The sequence below is a fragment of the Anas platyrhynchos genome, chromosome 7 (assembly GCF_047663525.1).
Source record: "Anas platyrhynchos isolate ZD024472 breed Pekin duck chromosome 7, IASCAAS_PekinDuck_T2T, whole genome shotgun sequence".
Lineage (NCBI taxonomy): Eukaryota > Metazoa > Chordata > Aves > Anseriformes > Anatidae > Anas > Anas platyrhynchos.
Genome location: NC_092593.1, coordinates 39,212,607 through 39,240,263, shown reverse-complemented (window position 1 = coordinate 39,240,263; position 27,657 = coordinate 39,212,607). Strand labels below are relative to the sequence as shown.

The 27,657-nt window shown below is 39.2% G+C and overlaps 1 protein-coding gene across 5 annotated transcripts in view; it reads left to right on the top strand.

Annotated features, from left to right (window-relative positions):
- Window positions 1–27,657, top strand: part of SATB2 (SATB homeobox 2) — a 135,427-nt gene that overhangs the window by 48,844 nt on the left and 58,926 nt on the right. For all 5 annotated transcript variants that reach the window (XM_027461509.3, XM_072041355.1, XM_072041354.1 and 2 more), the window contains 3 exons: window positions 8,604–8,730; window positions 10,865–10,988; window positions 15,793–15,895. In XM_027461509.3, the coding sequence (XP_027317310.1) occupies window positions 8,604–8,730; window positions 10,865–10,988; window positions 15,793–15,895 (354 nt within the window). The remainder of the gene's footprint in view (window positions 1–8,603; window positions 8,731–10,864; window positions 10,989–15,792; window positions 15,896–27,657) is intronic.

Here is a 27,657-nt window from a genome sequence, read left to right as displayed (position 1 = left end):
AGAAACATAATGTGCAATGGAGAAAAGCACCAGCTGTTAAGGATGCTTGCATTCATGTTTTTCTTAGTAACTGAGACAGAATCACTAAAGCTCCAATTTTCATCCTGCAAGACTGAGGTGGAAGCACATTACAAGTCCCCACCGGCAGGATCTGTCTGCATTGGCTCTCTGGGGCACTCTGAATTACAGACAGGAGCTGTGGTCCCGGTGCCAGGCAGGATGGCAGAGAAGCAGCCAGTGTTTTTCCAAGGAGGCTGGGACAGACTCAGCAAGAGGCAGCTGCTCCAAAGCCAAAGGAACCGTGGTGGTTTTTAGATGCCAAAGCAAACCTCCATGCATGGGAGCAGCTAAAGAAAGCTCTTTGGCCAGGGAGTAGGCTGAGTCACGACACTGCTGGTCTGTAGGTGTTTTGCTGGCATTCAGCAACCACTGCTCCCTGGCAGGAGGCATAGCCTTTGCTCCTGTGGAGCTGAGCAAGTTCAAGTGTTCCCAGGTTTGAGCTGCAAAAGATCTTAGTGTAAGTAAGAGCAGAGGTTGCCCCAAAGGCAATAATTACGTGCAAAAATGGAGCGAGTGCTGTCCATTGAGCATTATGTGGAGATTATGTTAGTGAAGGAATGAGTGCTGCAACCCTACAGGCACTGGGGCTACTGAATAATACTGCTGAGGAAGTGTAACGGTGGAGGGTAAAGCTGAGCTCTGGGGTTACTTGTTATGAAGCAGCTATCAGGAGCTGTTTAATATCCTAGACACAGTAGCCTTTCTTTCATGAGATTTGATAACTGAAAAGACTTATTTTTTATACTATGGAAGTGATACAGAGGTTTGGTTCCCTTTCTCAGATGAAAGATGGAGAATGAGGAATTCTCTTTCTTTATTCAGGTATTACTTCTCTTTATTCATGTATTACATCTTGCTATCGAGGGTAAGTGCAGACTTATTCTCAAAATGCCAAAAGAGAGATGTTATGCAGGGCTAAATGTTTTTCCTCAATGGAAATGAGAGTTTTAAAAAACATACAGAGTAACAAAAAATAAATAAATACAATTTTGGTAATATTTTTTAACCTCTTTTGGTTCCTTAACCTTCTGTGTATTTGAAGTATTCATCATCTATTATATAACAATTTAAAAAATAATCCCCTGAAGTAAATAACATCAACTTTTTTTTTTTTTATGTTGTTTTTCCTTACCAGTTATTGGCTGTTTTTCAAACAGAATAGTGGGTTGGAAAATTAAATAAAGACTTCCAAAATAACAAGCTTCAGAAATTTTTATTTAATTTGCGGGTTCATGCTGTTCTCCCACCCCCCCCCTTTTTTTTTAAGAAGATCTTTATTAATTTAGTCTAGTAAGTTAGTACCTATATTAAATTAATCTAATAAAAGTCAGAGTCCTAACATAACATTTCCCAAATGTGAAACAGCATCTATTACATGAGGCACAATCTTTATACAGTAAAATGTAAACTTGATATGTAGAATTACAAGGCTGTTTGGTATATGTTAAGTCTAATACTTGAGTATAGTCATGCTAGAGGAAAGGAATGGACAACACTAACATTCAAAAAATTAAAAACTCTAACCAAGCTTCATATATCAAAGCAATTTTAATTTGTGAAAACATTCTAAAGTTCAGCAATTAAACCTTGTCATACTAGCAATCTTTCTGTTGACAGTTACTCACATCCATGTTTCTATAAACATTTTAATATATAATCATATAAGTGTATAACCTATATTAACATCTGCATATTAATGCAGATCTGAAAGCCAGAAGGGCTAGGTGAGAGTATTTAGACAGACCAACCAATAGATGTGTTGTTGTACCACAAAAATTAATTCTGTAAACTCACTTTTATACATGTAGTTTACGTGTATGATGCCATTTCAAAAACAGCAATAGAAAACATCTCCAGCAACAGCCGTATAAGCAGCCTTGCACTGCCAGAGCTTCAGGTGGCTCAGTCTTGCCTTTCCCTTGGGTGAAGGTCACCCTTCTGTGCAGAGCCCTAAAGTTGCACGAGTCTGATCAGCTGGGATGGAGAATTAGTCATTCAGGGAGTGTGGGTGTTCCCGTTGACTTGTGGATGTGTACATCACAGTGTAATCACATAGTTTATTCCTGTTCTCTCACTGAATTATTTATTACAGTCTGAAATGAGGAAGGAGGGGGTTTCTTTTGTATTGGCATAAACATAGGATTATGCTCATTGTGTGCCTTCAATCACTAAATCACTGATATGTCAATTGGCATAATACAACCTACCTCACAAGGATGTTACAAGGCTTAATTAATAAATGTTTTTTAAAGTGCTTTGGGGTCCTCTGATGAAAGGCGCTTTAGAAGTGCAAAGGAGGATTATGCTGATTATTTTTCCCATCTATTACCCCAATATGTCACTGATTGAAATTCAACAGAGTAATATGGGCACTCTTATAATGGTAAGCATGTTGGCTGTAATATTTTAAAATTTGCAATATGGTCTAGAAAAGGCAGCTTAATAATATAATCATGTAATACAAAATTATTATTATTTTTATTTTTTATTATTTTTTTTATTATTGTTCCTGTTTCCTTTTTTCTCCTTTCTGCTTGAAAAGTCATTCCCTTTGCTGGATTAACAATAATAACTACAAATTATGGCTTGATGTTGTTACAGTTTGATGATATACTACAGCCAGGGCACAGGTTAGAAACACAGGCTGAGTTATTATGCATTGCAGGGTAGTGATTTCCTGCAAACTGATTTATGGTTAAATAATTCTGTGTACTTATTGCATGGGACAGGCAGTTTTTAATTTCTCTAACAAAACACAGCTGAACAAAGGAAAATTACATGCTATCGTATAGGGACAAGATGAACCTGAAGAGGCTAAACAAATGCAATCAGCGTCGCAAGAGCCTACCCGTTTTGCAAGGGGATCCTGTCAGTAGTGGTTGATGGATAAACAGCTTGATTATCCTTGAGGTGGGGATTTTATTGAGTGTTTCATTGACGTCTTTCATTTGGAGTTGTAAAATGAATCAAAAGTGTTTGGGCACTAATGCCAAGCTGTAGTTTCTTCTGGGTGTCTGTTGTGTTGATAAAAACTCTGTTAAAAAGTCAGGTGGTTAAGCAAGGCAGTTTGGTTGAACTCATGGAATGGCAGCAGATGGTTGTGTTCTTCACCCAGCCTTGTGTTTGCAGTCAGATGTGTTCAGGCTGTGATCCTGTAATGCAGGAAACTGAACTCCTGGCCACCTAGTGTGGCTCAGGAATGGCCGCAGCCACACAAGGCACAGCGTTGGTCTGGTATAACTCTGCCGATTCAGATTTGCTCAGAGCACTTTGAAGTGGCAAATATAACTCAGGAGATCTTATGCTGGATTGGGCACTGCCTAAACCATTCTTAAATTCACATAAATACCATGTTGTTTGCTGTGTCTGGTTTCACAGACACATGTTCTTGCCAGGGCTGGATGTAACTTTTGCCACCAAAGAGTGCTGACCAGTGAACATGGAGCTGGAGTCTAAGAAATGAGCTTTGCAGTTCTGTATTTTACAACCTGAGTGTGCCCATCCATCCACAAGGAGAGCAATTGTCTGATTTAACACTTCATCCATACGAGTCTCGGCAGGTTACATTTATACTTATGTTGTAGTAAAAGAAAAGTTTTGGTATTCTGCATCAGGGATTCAAATGGTTTGTCAGCTTACTGTTGCCAAGTACTTTTTTACCAATGCTTGGTAAAGAATTGGTATTCTCTGCAATCCCTCTTTTCCCCTTTAGCCAATGAGCACAAAATTTCTTCCCTTTCCCTCTCTATACATATTTGGGCAAATGTTGACAATTAATTTTGTTGCTGTCTCCAGAAGAATGTTGAGGTGGGGGTGGTGATGCTAATATGAATTTTGAAAATGTCCTTAATTTGATCCAGTGACTTAATTTTAGCCCTAGCAGATTAACATTTTACATAAACTGCATTACTCCTGTGTCATTTACCTGCAAGTATCCACTTAGGATGTAATTTAGGTATGCTCACAGTTTAGGAAAAGTGAAATCAGGAATCTAACTATGGTGGGGATGGGATAGTTTGTGAAGGAAGACATGAAGAACCTGAGATGTGTTCCGGTGTATTCTGTTTAGCTACAGAAAGGAGTTTGGAAAATGCCCTATTTTGTGTTTGCTTTTACAATAGTCTCTATTAAAAAGTGTCCAGACTTTTGTGAGATGCTTCAGTAGTTCCTGTAGGGCTATCCAGATGAAGTTGGCAGGACAGGAGACCGGGAGATTCAGGACCCAGACTTCATGCTCTTTATCACCAAGAAATGTTATAGTTAGGCTATAATATGCAGTATGCTAACCTCCCAGATATTCTGTGAACTGCTCTACTGTATGGCAGACTTTTTTTGGAAAGACAAATGAGGCTTCTAGCCCTTTTAGGTAAATAATTTTCTGGGATGATATAAGGTACATAATAATGAAAGGGGCTTGCCAACTTAGCTGGAGCTTTTTGCCTTTTTGTGTTTTTATGCCGTGTTATGATTATTAAATGCTCCTAACATTGTTATTCTAGAAGTGTGCTTTAGCTCCAACTTTGCAGCCACTCCATTCACATCTCATTAACATGAAGTCCTAGGAGTAATCCAAGTGCTTTGGATTCATCACTCTTTTAGGTGAAACTTTAAAAATAAAGGTCATAAAGATCCTGTGACAAGTTTTGCTAGGCATAGAAGTCAGTTGTGATGTAGTTGGTCAAGCCTTTTCTTCAACGTGTTGCATTGCTCTCACATGCACAGTTATGACTTTCTTCTCCAAAGTAGCTGCATTTTAAATTAAATTGAAAGCATTCTGGCACAATGGTAAATCGTTGGCCAAAGTGGAAGAGCAGCAGTGAATTGCAGCAGTTGTGTATGAATTTGAGGCTTGAGCTTGAGACCCTTGAGAATTTTGCTTCTAGTCTGTTATGGCATTCTTGTGGGTAAAGGGAGTTGCACAAATTTAGAATTAGGCTGCTGTCCTTTTTCCCTGTCTGCATTTTAGTAAAGCAAACAGCAACAAGTATGTCTTCAATGGCAAGTGAACACATTGCTGATGCTTAAATTTAATAAAAGACCTGTCTGTAGCAGGACATGCTGTTAAAGAAACAACAGTCAGCATGGGTAGAAAATGCCTTGTAAAATATTTCTTTTGAGAAGACTGCTTGGTCTCTTTATCGTATTTAATTGACTAGCTGGCCTGGGCTACATTCAACCATTCCTTTATGAGTTTCTGAGAGCTGTTGTTGTGTACAGCCATTTCTTGACCGTGTAAGCTTTGAAATCTGTTGAACTTCCCTTCCAAAAAAACTGTTCCAGGAGGAGTCCCAAAAGGTCATTGATACAAGAAAGACAATGAGACTCATTAACATGATAGCTCTGTGAATTCATGATGGGTGTGCTTTCAGATTTCCTGAGCAGTCTAATCTGAAGGTCTGAAGCTGTCAGAAGAGTAATACTCCTTGAGCAGTAGTGTATTCATTACTAAAATACGGTGTTTTGCTGATTTCTGTCCTCAGTTCTAAGTCTCAGGTCACAGTAGGATAAATGCTTGGTCTAGCCAGTTAAAGTGATTTCATCAAAACTCAGAACTGTGCCACTTGGAGTCAGTGAGTGGAGCCATAAAAAATTGTATGTGGAAGGGACTCCTTGCTACCAGGCTGTTCCCATCTTGGGGATGCTGTTGCATTAGCAACACCCAGCAGTCCTGGATGGGAAGGGACCTCCTTGGGGGGAATATTTTATTCTGCTCAGATTTTACATTCAGAGCTATGCCTTGTAGCGTGCTGAGAATGGATTTGCTCTACAAGCTGGCATCATCTTCCCAAATGCAGCCCAAGAGTTGCCCTAAATACAATGCTGGAGCCATGAAATGAACCACCTGCGAAGTGTGCTGAGGAGCTGGATGGAAACCATGGCTTCTGGCTATCGTTTGGACCAGCTTAATGTGTTCTGGAAAAAAATTTATATGTCGTATCACACTGGCTGAAAAAATAGCGTACATCAGCAGTGCTGTAACACAGAGTAAAGGACTTGCAGCAGGTGTTAACATGCAGAGGCGCGGAGCATTATGGTAACACCTGTGTTTGTCTAAATCCAGCCAAAACAATTTCCTCTCCAGTTGTAGAGGAGGATTAAAAAAAAAAAAAAAGGGGGCGGGGGAGCCTACCTAACTTCCAGTAGTAGCAGACATTTCCTGTGAAACAATTTGCATAGTATTTTTTTGTATTTTTTTTTCTTTGTACTTTCTAGTTTGGGGACACCTTTGGTAACTTCAGTGCCCCCCTACTGTCTCTTTGTCTCTCACCAGCATTGCCAGGGCTGAACAGTTGCAGATGGTATGCTCTCTGAGCGCTTTCCTTAATTGAATGAAAAATAAAGCCTCTTGTAAAATATTACCAATTTAGATGTGACTTATGGGGCACATATGATGCTTATTTTTTCAATTACATGAAAACTTGGCGTGGTTAAACATAGGAAGCCAAGTGTTCTGTGAAGCTGGTATAGATTTTTGGTTTTTTAGGTGATTTTGCTCTAAATTATTATATAGCAGAAGGGGGTGAAGAAAGTCAGCAGCTAAACTGTGTTTTCCCAGCATGTATTTCACTCAGTGGACCCTTGATGCTCATTTCATGACTAATATATGCTGTACTATATGCATTTCTTGTTGTCACCAGAGATAACATTAAGTAAACTATCCCCTTAAGAAAAACAGCTTTTCTTGGCAAGTGGAGTATGACTCAAGGAGCCAGCACTGGAGACATACGGTACTGTGAATGAGTGCTGTGTGTTACTCTACTGGATCTGAGTCCAGGCACTATTTATACTGCAGCATATTCAGCACCAGATTGTTAAATCTTAATAGTGAAACAGTGCATCATTTAAATGTTTTTGTTCTGTTTATGTCCCATTTTCAAGCATTGGATATCAAGCAATACTAGCTAACTTTTTATTTCATTTGGACAAGATCTCCCCTTGCCAAAAGCTTTCTAATCTGCTCTTGAAACATTAGCCCGTCTGTACTAGCATGTTGCAGTGAAATTTTGTACCACTGAAGACGAATTAGGTCTCTTCTAGCTTCTCTCAATATGTGGTGATAGAATACCTTGCAAATCAGTATGTCCATGGTAAATGCAAGCATTTAAGTGCTACTGAAAAGGAGTTGTGCTATAATTATTTCCTCTTCAACCTGTGTAGGAATGAGACAAAAAATAGTCCACAGCAAGAATTTCACGTGCTCACCATGTTGCGTCCTGTTGTATCTGTGCAAGAAGCTTTGTTTTACTGTTTCAGACGTGTTATTTATTTTACAATTGTACTTTAAAGATAAGGATAAAAGGCCTTTGCCGTTTATTTCAAGCTCTGGATTAGTTCCAGAGCTGAGAGTAGAATGTGAGGAGGAGAGGGCTGACATTTCTTAGCATCATAGGATCCTTCCAGATAACCAAAAAGGTGTCTTGGAGCTGCTGTTATCACAGAGGAAGTGTTTTTCTCATGTATTAATGTATTTCTTATAATAGGGCTTGCAGATACTCTTTGGGAAGATCAGAGAATATATAAGCAGACCTCAAAAGTCGTTGGTTTAAATGTGAGACAAGGTAATATGTGCCTTGTAGGGCTGTGCTAAGAAAATTTATGTGAGCAGAGCAGTGGGGCAATGGCAACATGGTGAAAGAGGAAATAAAAGTGATAGTTGTAACGTGTAATGTACTGCAGAGCAGGGCTGAGCCGCTCTGTTTTCATGTAAGGTAGCACTGTGGCTTTTTTTGTTTGGTGTCTTCCTGGAAGTCATTCCTGGGTGTTAGTCATTGTTTTTGGTGGGGGTGGGCCCTCTGCAATTGTCTAAACAGAAATAATACCTCTGCCCCCAAATGGTTTACCACCCCAGTTTATAGCCTTTGTGACAAACCCTAGAAGAAGATCCCTATTGAAGAATGAGCAGAAGTAGAAACAGGATTTAAAACATCCCTCCTCCCCCCTGCTATTTTGGATCTGTGGTCAGCAGCCTGCAGTTGCTTGTTGCAAAGAAAAGCAACTGTCTGCATAGTGCAACTTGCAGCTGGGAGTGAACTCTTCCTACTTCATAGCTTTCCAGTGTTATCCACTGGCAATCATACCATGATTAGATTGTAACTGTGCTGAAAGCCCACACATAGGAATTTTCCTGTTCAAGTCAAAACCAATTCATTTATTTACAGAAGGGTTTTGGAGACTGCAGAGGACCACAGAGTATTTAAAGCTTCTTCTAACTTAGAAAAGCAGACTTTAGTAGGATGATGAAAGATGTGATGGGAGGAAGCATCCTGTGCTTCCTTGAAGTAATTTAAGAGCCAGGAACATGTCAGCAGTCTCTGCTAAGAATTTAAAGTCTATTCTTACTGTTTCCCATAGTTTGCTTCAGGATTCAGTACACAACATCTTTTTGAGCAAGATTGCAATAACCAATTTCCCCTTTATGTATGAAGTGTTAAACCACGACAACCTCAAGGCAGATCTTGAATCTCCTGAACAAACAAGCATATCAAAGGGGTTAGTAAACAGACGGCAAAATGTAAAGTATGAATGTTTTGTTTTCTTTTCAGGAATAATCAAGCTTGGGAGGTGGAATCCCCTCCCTCTCAGTTATGTGACTGATGCACCAGATGCGACAGTAGCTGACATGCTACAAGATGTCTATCATGTTGTGACATTGAAAATCCAATTACAAAGGTGGGTGTTTCTGAACATCTGTCCTTGTCTATTCTCTGAGCTGCTCTGTCGATTACAGTATTACTATAGAGATTAGCACATCCTGTCTTCATTAATTTCTGGTCTTTTGATGAAAGGGAAAGAAAAATGAAGAGAAGGGTAGGTCAGCTGACAGCTGATCGGTGCATGTTCCAACTGATATTTTAGGTTTTCTGAAGCAGCAATATGGTAGCAGAGAGAGAAACAGAAAGTCAAGTAGAGGTACAGGGCTTTAAAGGCAGAGTTTGCTACAATCCCTGATTTAATGGGTTATTGAGGCCTTAATTTATACAGAAAATAAACACCTTGCCTTTTTCCAGGGGTTACATTGTGAGAAGCAAGGTCTTCTCCTGCCAGTAGCTGAGATGGGGGAGGGGAGGAGCTTCTTGACTTTCCTTTGTTCTCCAGTGGTCTTCCCAGTGGAAGAGCAGGAAGATGAAGAAGGAATCTGCTACTGCAGATCTGTTTGGCCTTTGGAAAATATTTTCCTTCCCCAAATGCTAGTTCTGACTAGCAAAGCAAAACCTCCTGATGTTCTTACACATACTTGCTCTCCCTTCTAAAACTCCTGCCCACCCCACCCCTCTGTTGCTCTTCAGAAGAGTTCTCAAACAGCAACTGGTGCCTGTGCAAGGAGATGTTGCAGGTCCCTGGGAGTGCATGGCACTCCCTAGGAGTGCTTATAAGCCTACATTGCATGGTCAGTTGTAGCTTTCTGACCAGGAGATTTCAGGGGAAAAGTGAAAATAACAGACAGTCTGGAATAATTTGCATACAGCTCCTGGAAGCTCAACCAGAACAAAATAAGGTTCCATTGTGAATTGTGTCAGCATCCTGTGGTGGCAGGTACATAAACTGTTCAGTTCGGTTTGGAATTTGAAACTAGCTGCTTCCTCACTGACTAATGACAAGCTCACAACTAACAACATTTTTTTCCTGTTATCTCTGATGGGGTTTGGGGTTTCCAGTTCTCATTTACAGGCCTTTCCTTGGTTTTATATGCTGTTACTGTCTCTCACCTAGGCTGCATCTCTGCAGCATAGTTGTGAAAGCATCTAGACGTCTGTACCTGCTGTAAAACTGGAGTGCGGTAACTCATCTCCTCAGAAGTATGAGCTACCAGGAGCCCACCTAGTCTACTGTCCTGTTGGAGGACAGAGGTTGTCGACCCAAGATGAAGGTCTCATTCTTTATCTTCCAAATGCTTGAAGACGCAGAGTAAATAAAAGGTAGCCCATGAGTTTGAGATAAAGATAGTCATTGACTACTTGAACTTCTCAAGCACAACTGAACTTTTCAGCTCTGAGGGTAAAGCCTGTCTTTATAGGCACAAAGCAGAACCACCTCAGTTGACTGGAGAGCATGCATTAAGTCTCTCAGGCATCAATGGCAATGACAAGCTTCCCCCAACTTTTTGATGTTGATGTTTGATGTTTTTTGGTCTGTCCCCCTGTATGTAGACAGAGACCATGAGCTTGTTAAACTAGAAGAGGCACAAATCACACAAAGACATAAGGTTTACTACATGTGCAATTCTTGTAAAATGAAAGTGAGAATGAACTGCATGTGACAGATGTTGGGCATATGGCTTAATGCATTTCTGAAGGGCTCTCAGATACTTTAGTGATGAGGGCAGTATAAAAACCTGTATACAATGAAATTCATTTTTCAGACCTACTGCTCCACGCAGTGAGGACCCTTATTTTGCAGTGATTTTGTTAGTGGCAGTGCTGCATATATGTTTATTTTTCTATCCCAGCAGGAGTATCTTTGTTTGGAGAGGATGGCTTTATCCAGCCAGTTCTGTGGCTTGCTTTACAGAGTTTCTTTGCTCTCTATGAGGTCCGTCCCAGAGGAAATGGTTATGCCACACAGTATCATAGTAGGATTAACTGCTATTCCTGCCACGTACTATATCATTCTTTTGGTTGAACTTCACATCTGGGAGCTGGGCTTGGAGGGGAGGGGAAAGAGGAGAGAAATACCTTGATGAGCTGGCTAAGCAGGAAACAATAAAGTTGTGCTCACTGCTTAGAGGTCTATGGCTCTTGTACACAAAGAGTAAGCATCTGTGAAGATGATGTTTCTATCTACTTTCTGCTTTCTGTTTTGACAGTTGTTCAAAGTTGGAAGACTTGCCAGCAGAGCAGTGGAACCACGCCACAGTTCGCAATGCCTTAAAGGAACTGCTCAAAGAGATGAATCAGAGCACATTAGCCAAAGAATGCCCTCTCTCACAGGTCAGTGTTTTTAGCAGGCTTAGGGAAAGACAGATTTCCAAGATCCAACGTTTGTATTTGTTCAGTAAAGGGCTTAGTAAAGGGGGAAACAATTCCATGAATATTGAATCATTTTCTTGTTTTCCTTAGAAAGGAAAAATTCTAATTAATATGAAAAATATTATTTGTATACCAGGTCTTATTAGTGGGTTGTCAGGTGGAAACTAAGAATTAGTTGATCTATATTCAACTATTCTGAGGGTTTTCATCTAGATATTTTTCTGAAGCTTTTTCAATAGGACTGACAATTGTCAAGGGTGAGCTCAGAGTAGCTTCTTCCCACTAGGACCTGCCTCCCCTACTAATCCACAGGTAGCTCTCATCAGCTTCCAACTAAGATAAAAAGTATGCCTTTTTAACAGTTGTACCTCAATTTCTAAAGAACAGCAATAAAAACATAGATGTAATTAGTTTTAAAAAAGAACAAAACCTCATAGTCTCGTTCTCGATGACTGCTTTATAAATGACAGTAATGTCATGTCTAAGACAGACAGGTTCCTACAGATATCATGAGCTCTATTTGTACTGCAGATTGTCATAACCAGAGGTTCAAAAAGTTTTAATGACTGAAGCCTCCTTGCTTCGCACAAAAACAGAAAAACATTTCATCACTCAGACCAAGCAACTTTGCCAGGACCAAAACGTATATTACCTTCTAAAAACTTAATTAGAATCTTACGTTAATCTGTTTGTTGTATCTTTTAAAAGTCAAAACATCAGTAAGTCCTGCTTGCTAAAAATCCATTGCATCCAACTGCCTGTCTTGCCTGTATGCCATCTGCCAACTGCCTGTACGCTCATCCTGCAGTTCATGATCCAAAGCCTCTGTGAACCAAGAGAATTCTTTCTATCTGTAACCAACACAAATTTTCCTCACTGTCTTATGATTACAACTCCAGGGAAAGCATGGGGGTACAGAGGTGAGTTACAGAGCAGAATTTAGGTCTCTGCAATAGGCAGGAATTGCTTTCCAGCAGAAAATGTTCCTCACCTTCCTTAGTCATGTTAGGTCTGCAAATCTAAAACAAATGGAAAGGCTGGTTAAGGAAAAGCTGCGTAAGTTGCCTTACTTACTAAAGCAGTAGCAGCGACTCGAGATATGCACAGAGCATAAGTGTGTTGAATACGGAAGTATTTTTCTTTTCACACAGTTTAAGTGTAATTTCTTTAAATAGAATTATCTGTGGAATCTGGTCAGCTAATGATGATTGCAGTGTATGGTTGTCTCTGCCCAGTCTTCTTCAATATGCAGTATAACTAAACTATGCATCATTTCATATGCAGAATTCATTTGTTGTCTAAGTCTTGTTCCTCCCACTTGAGTTTAAAAGCCTACCAGGTAGAAATGCTGTAGTTGGTTTGCTCTTCCCATAACCTCAGTATGACAGATATTAACAAGATTACTGGTGGCAGGACTGTAGCAGCAAGAATCCTTGCCCTAGTAGTTATTTAGTGGTCAAAGCTAAATAGAGATAGAAAATTAAACTTGCTGACTTCTAAGCACAGCTGTAGGTCACCTTGAGCAGTGACTAACCCCTGAACCAGGACTGCAAGAATTCAGCATTTATTATTATTATTGCTATAAAAAGTTTTAGTCTCTTTTTGTTTTGGCTCAAAAAATGCAAAAGATACAATGGAAGGTTGTATAGGAACTGTCTATTACCATCATCTGAATATGCCTCTAATACAATTCCTTCTCCCAAATCAGTTTTAGAAAAATATCGTGCCAAATGTGAAATGTCATTACAACCCCCTTGTGGTTAATATATTATTGACAGCAGCAAATTGCAGAGTGGTCTCTTAGGAGTCGAACTGCAGAGTAAATGCTGCTGCTTATTAATGTGTTCACAGTGCCTCAAGTACAGAAGTGGAAAGGGGCAGCATGGGGAGCTTTCGCTTCCACCCACAACGGTGCTCCGCCTCTGCTTCTCAGTGCATGAGCTCTCCATGCAGCCCAGATGGGCTGATTGCCACTAATGGGAAATGTAATCATTCACTTTGATTTAAATTTTTTTTTTTTTTTCTCTGCTAGGTGTATTATGTGGCTGCAGCTTAGCTACCCTTAGCATAAGGCTGCTGTTCAAACAAATAAATCCCAGTTAACCAAGCTGAGAGGACAGAGGGTAGGTTGGGGGAGTGTGTGTGGCAGAAGGAAATCCAATTACTTCAGCATTTCCATCTTTGCATAGAGACCTCTGTCTTTCCTGTATACTATATAACGCATTTCAATGCTGACCATGTATTTTGTTTCCTTGCTGGAGCAAGATTTTTTGGGATGTGAACATATTTTTCTCCTTGAACTTACTGCACCAAATTTTCTTTATGTGGATATTTCTCAGGTTCAAGTCCCAGAAGTTCTCCTTTGACATGGCAGTCTTGGCGACACACCTACCAAACATATCGGCTGCTTCATATAATCTATTCCTTTATTAAGGATTTTTACAGGAAAGATATGCACTATTTAGAAATTTGCAATTAGTGAGTAGTGTTTGTTTGTTTTTGCCACTCTCTTCTGGATATGTATTCCCTTTTTGTATACTCATCAAGATTACTGACAAAAATACCCCTAGGATCCCTTTTAATTTAATAATGAGGGTTGTTTGTTGTTTTTTTTTAGTAGTGTAAAAGTTGTTACGGTTCTTCCCTCTGCTGTATTGTCAAACGGCTGAACAGAATCTGTCCTGAGATTTTTTGCCAGTGGTTGATTTACTGCTTAAATTTACTATTTAGCTTAAGCTTTGCTTTCTCAAATAAAGGTTAATGGGTTAATATATTCCATGATACTTAATAGCCCTACATTTTCAGTAATGTCAATTTTTTGTAGAGCTAGAGGATTTGGGGAAGAATACCCGCAAAGCCAGGTTGTTATGTTTCCCTAAGTGACTGGAAATGTAACTAAAGTGACATTAAAAAAAAAAGGAAGTTAGCTCAACTTTGTTCAAAATCCTTCCTTAGCAGAGGCTAGCACTGTACCATGCTTTCAGAATACTACTGCTTATTAAAGTGATTCAGAACAAGGGAGGATTTATGGGGAAGGAATTGTTGCTGACTACCACAATGCTAGGTTTATGTCTCAAAATATTGATTTTAATTAGAAAATTGAATCTCGGTTTTAGAAATTGAAGTTGCCACTTAAAAAGGCTCTGACTTTATAGCCTTCCAGATCTACTGCACTGCACCAGAGCAGCTTTTAAGTGGAAAAGTTAAAGTGCAAAGGCACAAGATCCTCTTTACTAAAAGTGAAATTACGTGTTGAAGAATAATACCAGCCTGCACCAATCAGTAAACTTAAGTCTCTCAGTTTTGCTCACTTTGTGTTTTAAGTCCCCCAGGCTCAGGACTGAGGAGCAACTGGAGTTGCATGACACTGCAGTGAATTGTTATAAGGATGGATAAATCTGGGAGGGAAGAGGGGATGTTTATGTTTTTAAAACATTGTTAAAATTGAGGAAGCCAACATGTAAGCTTCGTAGCTTTACAGAGATGGTGTAGATTCCATTTTGCTCAAGAGAGCCTGCAGGAGCCTGTGGGCCAGAGCTTGAACCTACGGTAAATAGCTTGTTTTAGTCATGAGGTTATGCTAGTTATCTCATCTCTGTGCACAAAGGTCGTGCAATGTGCCAGTGTTTTTTTCTGAGCTTTGTTATTAAGTGAAGAAGGAAGACAGAAGAAAACTGATTTCTGGAGAAGGTGCTTTGGCTCCTGTGTGTTAGTGGTGTTAGATTGCATTTCCTTGCTTGAGCTTGTATACAAGCTGGGAATGATTTGACCCTGGAAGAGGTAAGGAGGGAAAAGCAAAATGTTGTTTCTAAAAAGATGCCTCCTTTTCAGAATGGAAGAAGGAAGGAAAAAAAAAAAAAAGAAAAAAAGAAAAACTGCCAGTAACCAGAGTCTTTCTCACCCTATGGGCAGAAACATCCCACATATAAAGTATCCATTTTATGGGTATCAGGTGCTACAGAACAGCTCTGTTCCTCTTTGCTTCCAGTTGGCTTGCAATGAGAGTCACTTAAAGGGAATTCACAAAGAGCAGAGAGAGTGGCAGTGGTTAAGCAAGTGATACTTCAGTTTTGTTCATCTTTGTTGTGGTTTCTGGCTGTTCTCTATTATAGTATGCGTAGTTACTTTCACCCTGAATAGCACTGTTAATTTCTCTTATGGGTGATTTTTCACACAAGGGCTAATCACATGTTTCTATAAATTACATTAATTTAACTTATTTGCCTAACTATTGTTCCGTAGTGAGTAGCACGGATGTTCCCTCGTTCTTGGCTGTGTGGTCTTGTTGCATTTGGAAGCAGAACAGAGACATCTGAAAAGTGTTATTTGGATTATGCATGCTGAAGCATCTAATCTTACCTTTAGGATCTGGTGCCTAAATCATATTTGTTCTCACCCGGGTGCAGTGAGTGTGTGTTCACCAGCATGGCACCAACTTTTGCTATGCAGCCAAAGTTTAGATGTTGTAAAATCGCAAGTACAAATTAAAGTAGAACTGTCCCCACCTCCAGCTGGTGCTGCAGGTTTCAGTCAAGGTTGGTACTGCATCTTTTTTGCTTTATAAGTGAACCAGAGTAATTATGTTTGGGGATTTACAATGGAGAATAAAACCAATTTTGTGTACTCGTCAGACACTGCTTTTTGGTTTTAAAGGCAAAAATGGATGACATGCAATGCACTTGCATGTCATTCACTTACCCTGGAAAAAATTCTGATTATGCAAGATATTTTAAAATCACTTTTGTCTTTTTTTCTGTATTTCCAGAGTATGATTTCATCCATTGTAAATAGTACATACTATGCCAATGTTTCAGCAACCAAGTGCCAGGAGTTTGGGAGATGGTACAAAAAGTACAAGAAGATTAAAGGTAAATTGATTTTTTCTAACTTTCTAAGTTCTTTACCTTCTGCTGACAGTTTGTGATTATTTGCTTTAAGTAAAAGTGATAATAAGCTTTAATAATATTAGTGAATTTGTCTACAAATAGGACACAGTCAGAGCACATTTGAAATTTAATCTGATACTTTACAAACAAGGCTAGCGTGAAGACATAGGCCTCTTAATACATGCTTCTAATATCCCATTTAGTTGTGCTGAAAGATCAACTGTGTTTTGAATTAAACTAAAATGTTTTGAAAAAAAGAAGTGTTCTAGTAGCTCAGAATTAAAAAGTTAGATTGCTGTGTAAATTACCTTAGTTGCATTATATTCATGAAACCTTAAAACCTTGTCTTTCATGTGTCCTTTCTCTCTGTTTTAAATACTGCTAAGCATTCTGGCATTCCTGCCATATTTTGTCATGTAGAATCTGGATAACAGTGGAGCATTTAGTACCCAATTGTTAGGAGACATTACTAAATAATGTATGCTGCTGCACCCACTGAAGTTAAGATGAAAATAGTCCATTGTTTAAATTATTTCTACAACGAAATTGTATTAGTTTGTTGGCAGTAAAATGCCTGAGGTGGTAAAAATTATTCTACATATGTTCATACTGCTCTCACCATTGAAATGTGTGATCACCTTCCAGTAGTACCCAAAGTGATGTGACGTGCATCCGTCACGTGTAGTTTGTTCTTTTATTCATCCTTTCCTTTGGGAAGGGACTTGTGTGTGTGTGTGTGTACTGGACTTTTTTGTTGTTGTTTGTTTTTTGTTTTAAAACACATGTCATTTTAGCACAAGTTTAGCAATAGTCAAAAGCTTTTCTACAGTACTAATTGCCTCCTCATTTTACAAATGACCGTCACCCCTGGAGATTAGCGTTACCCTGTGGTAGTTTTTTTGTTCCTTTGTTTCTTAAGTTTTTCTCTCTGTTACACCACTGAAGGGAAGGGTTCATTGTCTGAAGGTAATGTCTATTTTTGTTGTTTCTGTCTGTGATCCTTTCAGTGGCCAGGAAAATAATAACACGATTCACAGGCCTTGTGCAGAAATACAGTAACGTCCTGTTCTTCTTGAGAAGCCATTATATTTTTAGATACGTGAAGATCAGCATCTTTCAAAAATAGTCTACAGTCTTTTTCTCATAAAAAGCTGTCATACATGAGATAGGAAAGTTAGCTGTAGTTTCCATAGGTTAGAGCAGAAATCAGCGTAACAATACCATAAAGAGTCTGCTTCTCAAATTAGGAACACGTGAAACATAATTGCGTAAAATATCAGAATAAGTTCTGAGGCATGTGTCTTTCCTCTGATATCCATCTGGCTCACGTGACACATACCTGTAGGATTCCCAGGCTTTGGTTGTGTAGTGATAGATTTTCACTAGGCAAAAAATAAAAGGAATGTTTTATAGTAAAATTACCTGGAGATGGAAGGAATATTGTTCAGGCAGAAGTGGGATAACAATGTAGATGAGGAAATGGAGGTGTTGCTTTTCACCTGTTAAAATGGTTTAGGCTAGAAGTAAAAATGTTGATTGGAAATTTTAGTTCATGGTTACCCTGGTGCCAGATAAACTGTATAGTTTCTTCTCTCTCTAAATTGCTGTTGTGTTATGCAGAAGTGTTTATTTTCTCTAAATGGCATCTCTTAATAAAAGAATTTTATTTGAAGTGCTCTAACATATCCTCTTGGTTAAGAAACAATCAAAGGAATCAAACAGCTTCAAGGTCATCACCGTTCGCTTTTACTTGCCATTCTAGGAGAACAGAAATGGGCTTTTTTCTTTCTTTCCTTTTTTTTCCTTTTTTTCTTTTTTTCCAAACTGGGCAAGGGTGTAATGCCAGTTGCAGAGGCACTGGAAGCTCTTAACTGTAGTGTTCTTAACTGTAGAGATGCCACTACAGCTTCTGAGTGTTTCTAGCACACTGCTGGCTTACACTTTCTTCCATTCTTAGAGCATTGAATTCCTTACGCTCTTACATTTTATTTTATTTTATTTTATTTTATTTTATTTTATTTTATTTTATTTTATTTTATTTTATTTTATTTTATTTTATTTTATTTTATTTTATTTTATTTTATTTTATTTTATTTTATTTTATTTTATTTTATTTTATTTTACTTAGTAAGTGCACAGTTAAATTGTTAAGTGCTGTAAAAGCAGAATGAGACCTCAATCAAGAGGTCAAGGATCCAAACCTGAAGAGTTTACCAGATAACTCTGCATATGTGCAGAGTCTCTGCAAAGAGACACAGCCAGTCGTTGTTGTTTGGAAATGTGTGTGTGTGTGTGCGTGTGTGTGTGTGTGTTAGTAGGAGGAGAAAAAGGAAGGTTAAGGTATGTGTGAAGTAAACACAAGCTGCTATAAAGCAGTTCAAGTCGTGTTGATTCATCAGCCATATGAGTGGAAGAGAAAACAAAGCATCTATAGCAGGTAGATTGGTGCATGAAGAAAAAACAGCCATGGATCTTCACGGCAGTAATCTAGACCCCCTGGCAACAGGAAGGCTTCTGCACTTCTTTGGGCAGTTTCAATTTCTCATCATCTCTCTTTTCAAGATGTTTTGTTTCTTCTCCATAGCCAGATATTTCTACAGGGCAGCTCAGTTAGTATGCAAAATCAGTGACTTACGTGCTTCAGTTATCACATATTCCTTTAATAAAAACAAAACAAAACCTTAATTTTTCTGTAATGGTGCATAGATGATGCAACAATTCACTTTTGGATAATCTGGATAGATTAGATAAAACTAATTTAGAGTCACTGAGACCAGCACCCATATCCATGTGTAAGTCTAGAGCTGGTTTATTAGAAAGTAAAAGCAAAAAACAATTCACATGAGCTGTGGTAAGTGCAAAATAGGAAGGAGCTTCAAAATAACTTTATTGACGTTACAAACTAAATGCAGCCTACAGTGTTAAATGTGTTTCCTATTATCTGCTAATGTCAGTTTTAATAAAACAGTGGGAACTAAATGGTTGCTTCTTAATCAAAACCATGATTTCCTAAACATAAGCTATGTGATTCTGTTACAAATTGCCACATATAGATCTCCTAGGTCAAACTTTTTTCCTTTCTCATAGAAATAAATAAACACTAAAGTAATTATACACTCTGGAAGATCAAAGTAATTACAACTGAAGCCATGCAAAAATAAAAAGTTCTCTGGAAAAAAAAAAAGCAAAGCATCAGGTTGCAGAGTACATAGTTAATGTTTAAATAAATATAAGAAAGTGAACAATCAATAATTTGATATCATTAGCAACAGATGTAAAAACTATATACAAATGGAATTGTATGAAATCTCAAGTAAACATTCTCAGTGTGCATTCTGTTGAACTCACCGAAAAGACAGCTAAACTATTTATGCTTGTAATTTAAAAAAAAGTTTTCGGTTAGTTCAGCTCAGCATGGTAATTTTGTCTTGTGACAAGACCACGCTGGAATAAAATTCTGCTTGAATTTTTTCTCCCACCCCAGCCCCTTAAGGTTTTAAGACGTTCACAGTTTACTCAGTGGCACGAGAGTTAGTATACAGACAGATCCTGCAATTTGCTGGTGTGAGAATGGAGACTTTTTTGTCTCCTCCTGGCTCAGAGCCTACCACTGGGTATACGTGCAAGGACATGAGTGAATTTCTAACAGCATGTCCACTCTTTTCAGTCTGCTTGGAATACACGTGTATTTGAAAAAGAGATTACATTTACACAGTTCTAATGGAAAAATATATAGAAGTTGGGAAACAAGAAGCTTACAGTTCTTCCGTGAACTTTCTCTTCCCCCTGTGGACCTGTGTAATCATTTGGGGCGGTAATTAAGCTGTCTAGTCTGCATTGTTCAGAATATACACCATGAATAAATGTAATATTACTGTGTAAAGCCTTTTTTTTTTTTTAACTTTCTTTTCTTTTTTCTTTTTTTTTTTTTTTTCATCTTTTTGAGGGATGCATGACCTTTTGGTACACAGTTGCGTACACAACAGGGCTTAGGTATGTTTAAACCTACTTGAATGAAGAATCACACTTCACCTTTTTTAATAAAGGCTAAATACTATTACTGTAATGATAAGTGTACAGCAGTGGCTTAGTCCACTGATTCTCAAGCTGTCTTCCTGCTGCCCAGTCCTACAGGGATGGTCCTCTCAATCTGAAAACCATGCCTTTGGTTTCTCAAGATGCCGAACTTCCTAAAGCTGGGAGAAGGTATTTGACACTGTTGAAATTCAGGATTTGAATAACTGGCTTAATCTTTCTTAGAAGGAAAACAATAATAAAATGTAAGCTTTACACCCAGCGGTGGTTCAGTGTCTGTCAAAAAAAAAATGCTTTCCACTATCATTACCTCCATTTTACAGGTGGAGAATTTGGGGCAGAAAGGAGAGTAATGACATGACCATGGACAGTCGGAAAACCATTGTCAGAGCCAGAGTGCCACCAAACCTTTCGTGCGTGTTTATACGATGTTTAAAAGGCTTGCACTAGTTCTTCATTAGATTAACAAATAGATATGCAAATAAAAATAAGACCTTGTAAGTAACTGTATACACACAGTTCTATATGGAGAGAACTATGCCAGAACTTTGCCATGCAACTCAGGTCACTGTCGAGGGATAAAACTTGTACCAGTTACCTACTCATTGCCCAGTATTTTGGGTTCATAGCATTTCAAATATTTTTTAGCTCTATTTCTCAATAGATATTTCACTTCCCAAGTGTCATGCATTCTATTTTTATCAGAAGGACTATCACTGTATCAGAATTCTTTCACAACTGAAACTCTTAACTTGTGTGAATCTTTTCTTTTTGCCTGATGACACAGCTTAGCTTGGTGGGAGGAAGTTAGGAAGGCAGAGGGCAGAAATAAAAATACTGTGAACTTAAAAATAAAAAGACATATTTTCTTTGTCTGCGTATTAAGAACAGTTCATTTTCTTGCTCCTGCCATCAGTGGCTGTCAAAATATAGCTTTCAGTGGATGTGAGTTTTGAGACTGTGGCTGTCTCAAAGTTTTTGTGGAATGATGAGTCTCTTCTGTTTAAAGGAGGAGGGCTCAGTTATTTCTATTTCAATAGATCTGGAACCAGCTTCCATAAGAATAAGCTTTTATAGCTTCCTTAAATAGAGAATCTGCTTTGGCTGCTCTTTGTTTTTTCCAGTATTACTGATTGTTGTTGTGTGCTGTTTCATTCTTGAAAGTATGTTTGCTTACTTCCCATAAGGGATAGACAGAGCAATGTGCTTTTCTTTTACTCTGTTCTAGACGCCATTCTAGGTTAAGAGAGGTTAGAAATAGGGTTCAGACGGGTTCCCAGCTTTGTTGTTTCTAGGCTGAAGGAGCCTAGGATTGTGGCGTGGTGATAATGCCAGTGTGAGTCTGGTGAAAATATTCATTATGTGCTTTGATGAATAGTTTTGAATTGTTCCTCTGAAGCAGATGTTGCAGAAGCCCCACGAAAAGACACACCAGATTATTATCATGCAATGTGTTTAACCTTTAAAAACAACCTATTTATTGATACATGCATATGTGTATGTTAATAGGCGTTTTTACTTATGTGTGTGTGTGTGTATATATGTATGTGTATACATATACAGAGAGATCTTGACCTTTAACCTTTTTAACTAACCAGTTGAGGCAGAAATGTTATTTTTTTTAAGAGGAGATAATTTCATGTGCTATTTGGATATTAGTTGCAGCTCTGGCACTAAACCAGATAGGGTCATTTAGGTCAGCTGTGTGGCTCTTGATATTACTGTAATTTTTGCTTTGCTTGCTTTTATATTCCTGACTGTTTATTTCACTAAAAATAGCACTTTCCTCACTTTCTTACAGAAAATGGTAAGAAAATAGAATAATTCACAGGCAAGCATTTCAGCGTCTCGATCACAAAAAGGACCTAAAGATTGTTTCTGACTCGAGTACATTCTTACAGTCTGTAGACTGCTGTGCTGTTTTATAGGGAGAAAAGTTCCTTGATTTGCATTGGACATGAGGAAAAAGTAGAACCTCTCTCTAAATAAAAGCTTAAACTTGGCACATTTCAGCAGGAGTTAGAGTTGACTACTGGTTTCTCCACCCGCATTAGAATTTTGTATTCCAGTCTTGTCCCTGATGTTAAGTACCAGTTTGGGGGATTTGTGTGTGCATATTGTTAAAAAACAATTTACCCACTGCAGTGTGTTCCAGGAGCTCTATGAATTGTGGCTCTCTTGGCTATTCCTCTGTATAAAGAGAATTAAAAGAGATGCTTTTTTTTTTTTTTCTTCTTCTTAAGCTTAACTTTTCTCTAAAGTAAATGCATGTATAAATTTCAGCTTTGCAAAATGTCTTTAATTTCTTGTGGCTTTTTTGGATCAGTGGCTCTCACTCTTAATAGTAGATGTGTCACGGCAGGAGGATATGTCAATTATCTGAATGCCATCTCATGTGCATGCATGTGGCTGGAGCTGCAGCCATTGCTGCTGCAGGGAACATATGTCAGTACAATAGAGGTTGGAAGCATTTCTGTAGAAAAACTGCCCAGCCATTCGTCCCCTCTATTTTGTCCCTGCCATGCAGAAGTTTCTTATGACTACTTGATTTTATTTCTTTTTTTTTTTCTTTTTAATTCAGGGATACCAACTGACACTGCTCAGGTAACCTCACTCTCTCAACTTAATGGTTTTAAAATGTCTCCTGTTCCAAGCACGGTGTTATTCTCAGTGAGGACCGGTTGTGCGCTGAGGCTGCGACTTCTGTCCAGCCACTTTTGTTTTCTTAGTGAATATAGAACGGTCTTCTTCATTTTTAAAAGCAAATACTTTTTTTTAAATCTCTAGAATTTCAAAATAATTTTTCCTTGATATGTAAAAACTATTTTGAACAAACAACATGTTATTTCAAAATGAAATTTTGTTGAAAGTAAGAACTAGTAGGGATTAGATTGGAAAGGGAGGAAGATCTGAAGCTTAGACACAGTCATAAGCTTTCCTGGTGTGAAAGCTGCGATGTGACTGTCTCTCATCATGTGGATTTCATAGTATACATAATCTATTCTGCCACTACAACAGCGTTGAATTCTGTTCATTCCTAGTATCTGAAGGGTTTATGTGTCTGTCTTAATGATGTTTGTGTTCTGTCTCATTCCTTTCATCATCTCTGATATTATGAGTCAGGAAGGGATGTGTACTTATCTCCCAGAGGGACTGCACAGTTGTCTGGGTTTTCTAGGCAATTTGCACCTCCTTCTTGAGGTGTCCATGAAAGGTTAGTACTTAAATAGCGGGACAGACTTCCATCACAGTACTTTGACAGGGAGCAAGATAATTTTATATCAGATGAGACAATTAGTCCATCTAAACCAGTATGCCATGTCATTTCTGTCAGTTCTGAGTAATGTTTCCCCTAATTCTCCTTTTCCATTTTACACGACCAATATTTATACATTAGACTTTGTGGTCTCCAAAGCGTCTTCAGTGTAATGCTTTTCTCTGCCACATGAAGAATGGAGTTCATACTGCTTTATGCCCTCCTTAGCCTATACAGTAACCCAGAAATAATCTAAAATTAATTAATGGATTATATTCTTCCTTTCTGAGAAGCGGCTTTGGAAGCAATGCAGTCCAGGAACAGCCCGTCAGAAGAATATGACTTCCTATGTTTAAGCAGAATTGACAGAAAGCATGTTAGTGTCTGCGGGTCCCAAGGGATGATGTGGATCTCGTCTCAAGGACAAGAGAAAGTCAGCTGCACAGAGATAGGCAACAATATTACTTCACTCTGCTCAGTTTCCCCAACACTGATGCTAATCAAAGGCCTACTTTTATGATGATTCTTCCAAAATACAAAAATAGTGACTTTTGCTTTGGTGGGAACTGAGTGATTTGCAACACAACAGAGAACAGACAATGGCCTTTCCTGTCTGTTTTCCATTTGGCTTGGATAAAGGCCTTTGCTACCCACAGCCAGCGGCCAAACAATTTCTGTATGTGCTCTGTAGCTATTTTGAGGTTATTTGCTGTCCTGCAGGAGTAGAGGAAGGGAAGGGTTTTAAAAGTTACAATTTCCTATCAAGCGTACCTCTCCAGTCAACCTACATTTTATCCAGTCTTGACTGCAAGAACAAACACCCAGCCAGAGGTCAGACAGTAAAGGAAGCCAGTGAATGACTTTGGGTAAATATGAAGATTGGATGTCGAATGAAAATGAGACTCCCCAGACCAGCCCTCTACACTGAAGTGGTTAAGTGGGCTGTGATTAAAAGAAATAAGCAGTTATCCTAATTACAGATGAAAAGATACAGAATTACCACTTTAAAGGCACCTCCTGTGCTCCTGAGTGGCTCTGTTATTTACCAAGTAGTAGTTCATAATTGTGTACCATAAGGAAGAGGGCACCTTGTTGGAGTGGTGAAGCCGCCCCGTCTCTCCGAGTCGGAGGGTGGTGTGGTGTTGCAGAGTGCTTTATCCCCCAGGTTCAGATCTTGCCCTGGTGAGTAGGGTGGTGCTAAGCCATGAGAAGTTGTGGGAACCTTTCTATCTAAAGTTTGGTGCTGGGCATAGTGAAACTCACAAACAGAGCTGTGCTGGCCCAGGCCAGCTTGGTTTGGCCATTACCGCTGCTGGTAATGGCTTTTATGATCACCAGGTTTTAAATAATAAAACAAAGAAGCAAGCTCTGAAGCCATTGCACTGGAGAACAACCCTGGGGTGGTGACATCCTCTCACAATTGAAGCATGGCAGTTCTGCCGGCTAGTAACGTATTGCAAAATGTTTCTTTACCAGCCTCTTCCCGTTCTGTTTGGGGCAAAGTGCCTGTGTGCCCATAGTACTGAAAAGTCTGGGACTCGCTGGGTGATGGGTGCTAGAGGGTCCTCTATGACACCACTGGAGTGCGGTGCTGGGAGACATGTTAAGCTCTTGCTCTCCCAGCTGCATCCATTATTGTGTGTGCTAAGGAATTCGGTTTCCAGTGCCGTCCGTCAGTTCAGTGCCGTTCCTAAGCCCTAAATACCCCACAGGCTCTTTGTCAGAATGTTCCTATTAACAGCTTGGTGAAAATAAAGGGTGAGGGGAAGGGAAGGTGGAGAAATAAATCTTATTTTAAATCTCTTGAGCTAGTTTCATTTCAAATGGAAAGTTGCATGTGGACCACCCCAAGCTATTGTGCTGGGGACTGCATCAGCTGTTTGTGTAAGGAAGATTTGGGTAGAGGTTAAGAGCATCACACAGGGGAAGGCTGCATTGGGTTGCTTTTGTGCTGTATCCAGGAAGTTTCTAACTCAGTATGAAGTCAAAATACATTGACGCACGTGGTAATCATTATGAGAAGAGAAAGGAACATTAAAACACGACAACTTGCTGCTCCCATTCTGGGGATTATGTCGGTCTCCAGCTGTTGCAGGGGCAGTGACATGTTGTGGCAAAAGGAAGGGTAGGCACCATCCTGGAGCACTCTGTGAGCTGCTTGCTGAGCTCAGGCATGGTACCTGTTATCCAGACACCTTGCATCTGCCTACCTGGGGTATGGCTTCAGGAGAGTGGCTTCTGAAATACAAAGGTACGGTTGTACTTGGTTTAAAAGAGCTCTCAGGGGAAAATGCTGAAGAATTGTATACCAGGCAGCACGATGCAGGGAGAAAATGCAAAGTCTTTTGCTTTGGTCACACCACAGATGGGAGGTAGGTAACAGCCTCCTTGACTAGCTTTTGTGGAACTAGCACAGGCATTGCTAGCAGGGGAGCTTTCTTAGCAGTACTTGAACGTAGACTTCACATGTCCATGGTGCCCCATCCTTCACAGTTTAAAGACTTGCTCCTCTGTCTTCACTGTTTTGTACATCAATGTATTCAAGTTCGTAAAGGATTACGTGGGCTGTAAATGTACCCCCTGTTACAGTGGAGCAATAGAAGACACGGGAAGGAAAAGAGAGAGACTGTAATGGGGTAGGGACATGGAAAATGGAGGACACAAAAGGAAAAAAAACAGCTCAGGAGGATCTGAGGCAGAACATCAGTGTCACAACAGCTTTGTGGCTCCTGTTTGCCTTTTTTTCTTAGATCATTGCCGGCAAGCTGACCTGCTTCTCAGGACAGTGCCAGCCTCCATCTCAGCACTGTCTCAGGCTTGCCCCTGTCCAGGCCCCGCAGAGCCCCCATCAGTCTGTAGTTACCAGCGAACAACAGGGAATCTAATATTGCAAGTGGGCTGGAGAAGGAAAGAGGCTTGAGGAGTTGAGTAATGCACATTTTTTCCATCCAGCGTAACTGTTAATGGTAACCTTTTATTATTGAAGTGGTTGAAGTGACTAGAATCCGGTTTGTTTATTGGTAATATATGCGTGGTTCTATAGCCTAATGTGATCGAAAAAGGGAACTGATAATAAGGGAAAAATACACCTATGGAAGCAAGTCAGGTGATGTCTCTGTGTAATGTAATTGCAAGTAGCACTGCACAAATTAACAGCCTGGCAGCCTTTTCATCTTAAACTTTATTTTTATAGGGGTTTATAACTTGGCACTGATGTCAGGAGTGGGTGGAAACTTGGCAAATGTGGTTCAGCCCAGAAAGTGAATGTTATTTATATTTATTTCTCACCAAGTTTTCAAAAACACTTAGTTACTGTTTTTGTGTTCTAACAAGTAGTAATTTGTTGGTTTCAGTGACTTATTCTTGGTATATTTCTTAAACTGCAAAATAGTTGAAAAATTGTTTCAGCTCTCCTGAAGCTTCTCATGGAAGGACTCTCTAGATCTCCAAGGGTGTAAATGGAGACTGAAAGTAGTTCTTGTTGTATTTCCTTTTAGAAAAGTGCTCCAATTATTTCATGTGCACTGAGCAACATCTTTATTGTATTTCCATGAGATTAATTCCTGATTCTGAAGTAGCTACTGCACCTTTGGAGTAACTATGTTTGGTTTTGCTGGCAACTGTGTGTATTTAATGGTATTACTCAGGTACAGGCTCACCGCAGAGAGGCTCAGGTGATCATATGGCCACATGCGCTCTAAATGGGCCATGACACAGAACATGGTCTTGAGCTGTGACAAAGCAGCCCCTCTTCCCCACACGCCTGCCTGCATATGCCATCTCTGTATCAGGGCTCTGTCCCTGGTGTTAATACTGCTCACGTTGATCTCTTGTTTGTTCCTAAAGTCAGAGAATAGCAGTCTAGAGCCTTGTGAAACTAGCTGTCAGGGAGAAGTGCTGGCATAATGGGGAGCAGCATTTGAACAGGGATTTTCAGTATTTTCAGCAAATTGAAATACTGTATTATGTCTCTAGCAGGCTGTGTGTAATGTATCAAAATGGCCAGTTATTTACAATAGTGCTTGTATATTGCAAGTATTCATTGCTTTTCATAGTTGTAATATCCCGCACAAATAAGCACTTAAAAATCACTTGGGTTGAAACACTGGCTTTTGTGAAAAGATGGAAGAATTTTATTAGAAATGTATTCTAAAGGATTTGGTTTTTAAGCAAATATTTAATTGAAGGTTAAAGGTTTTGTGTATTTTTTCTTTAAAATAATAGACAGAGGGAGTTAAAATTTCTTAACATAAAACAAAAATCTTTGGTACTAATCCACTTAGTTTTAAAATTCAATACTTGTGATGTTCTGGAACATCTCTAAAGATAGAAGTGGTGAGTGTTTGTGTGTGTTCTGGGCATGACTCCCTCCCTAGTGAGAATTCAGCCCTCTTGGTCTGAGATTAACTCTGGAAGGTGAAAAGAGCTGTCTTTCTATTTAGAAGGAAACAGA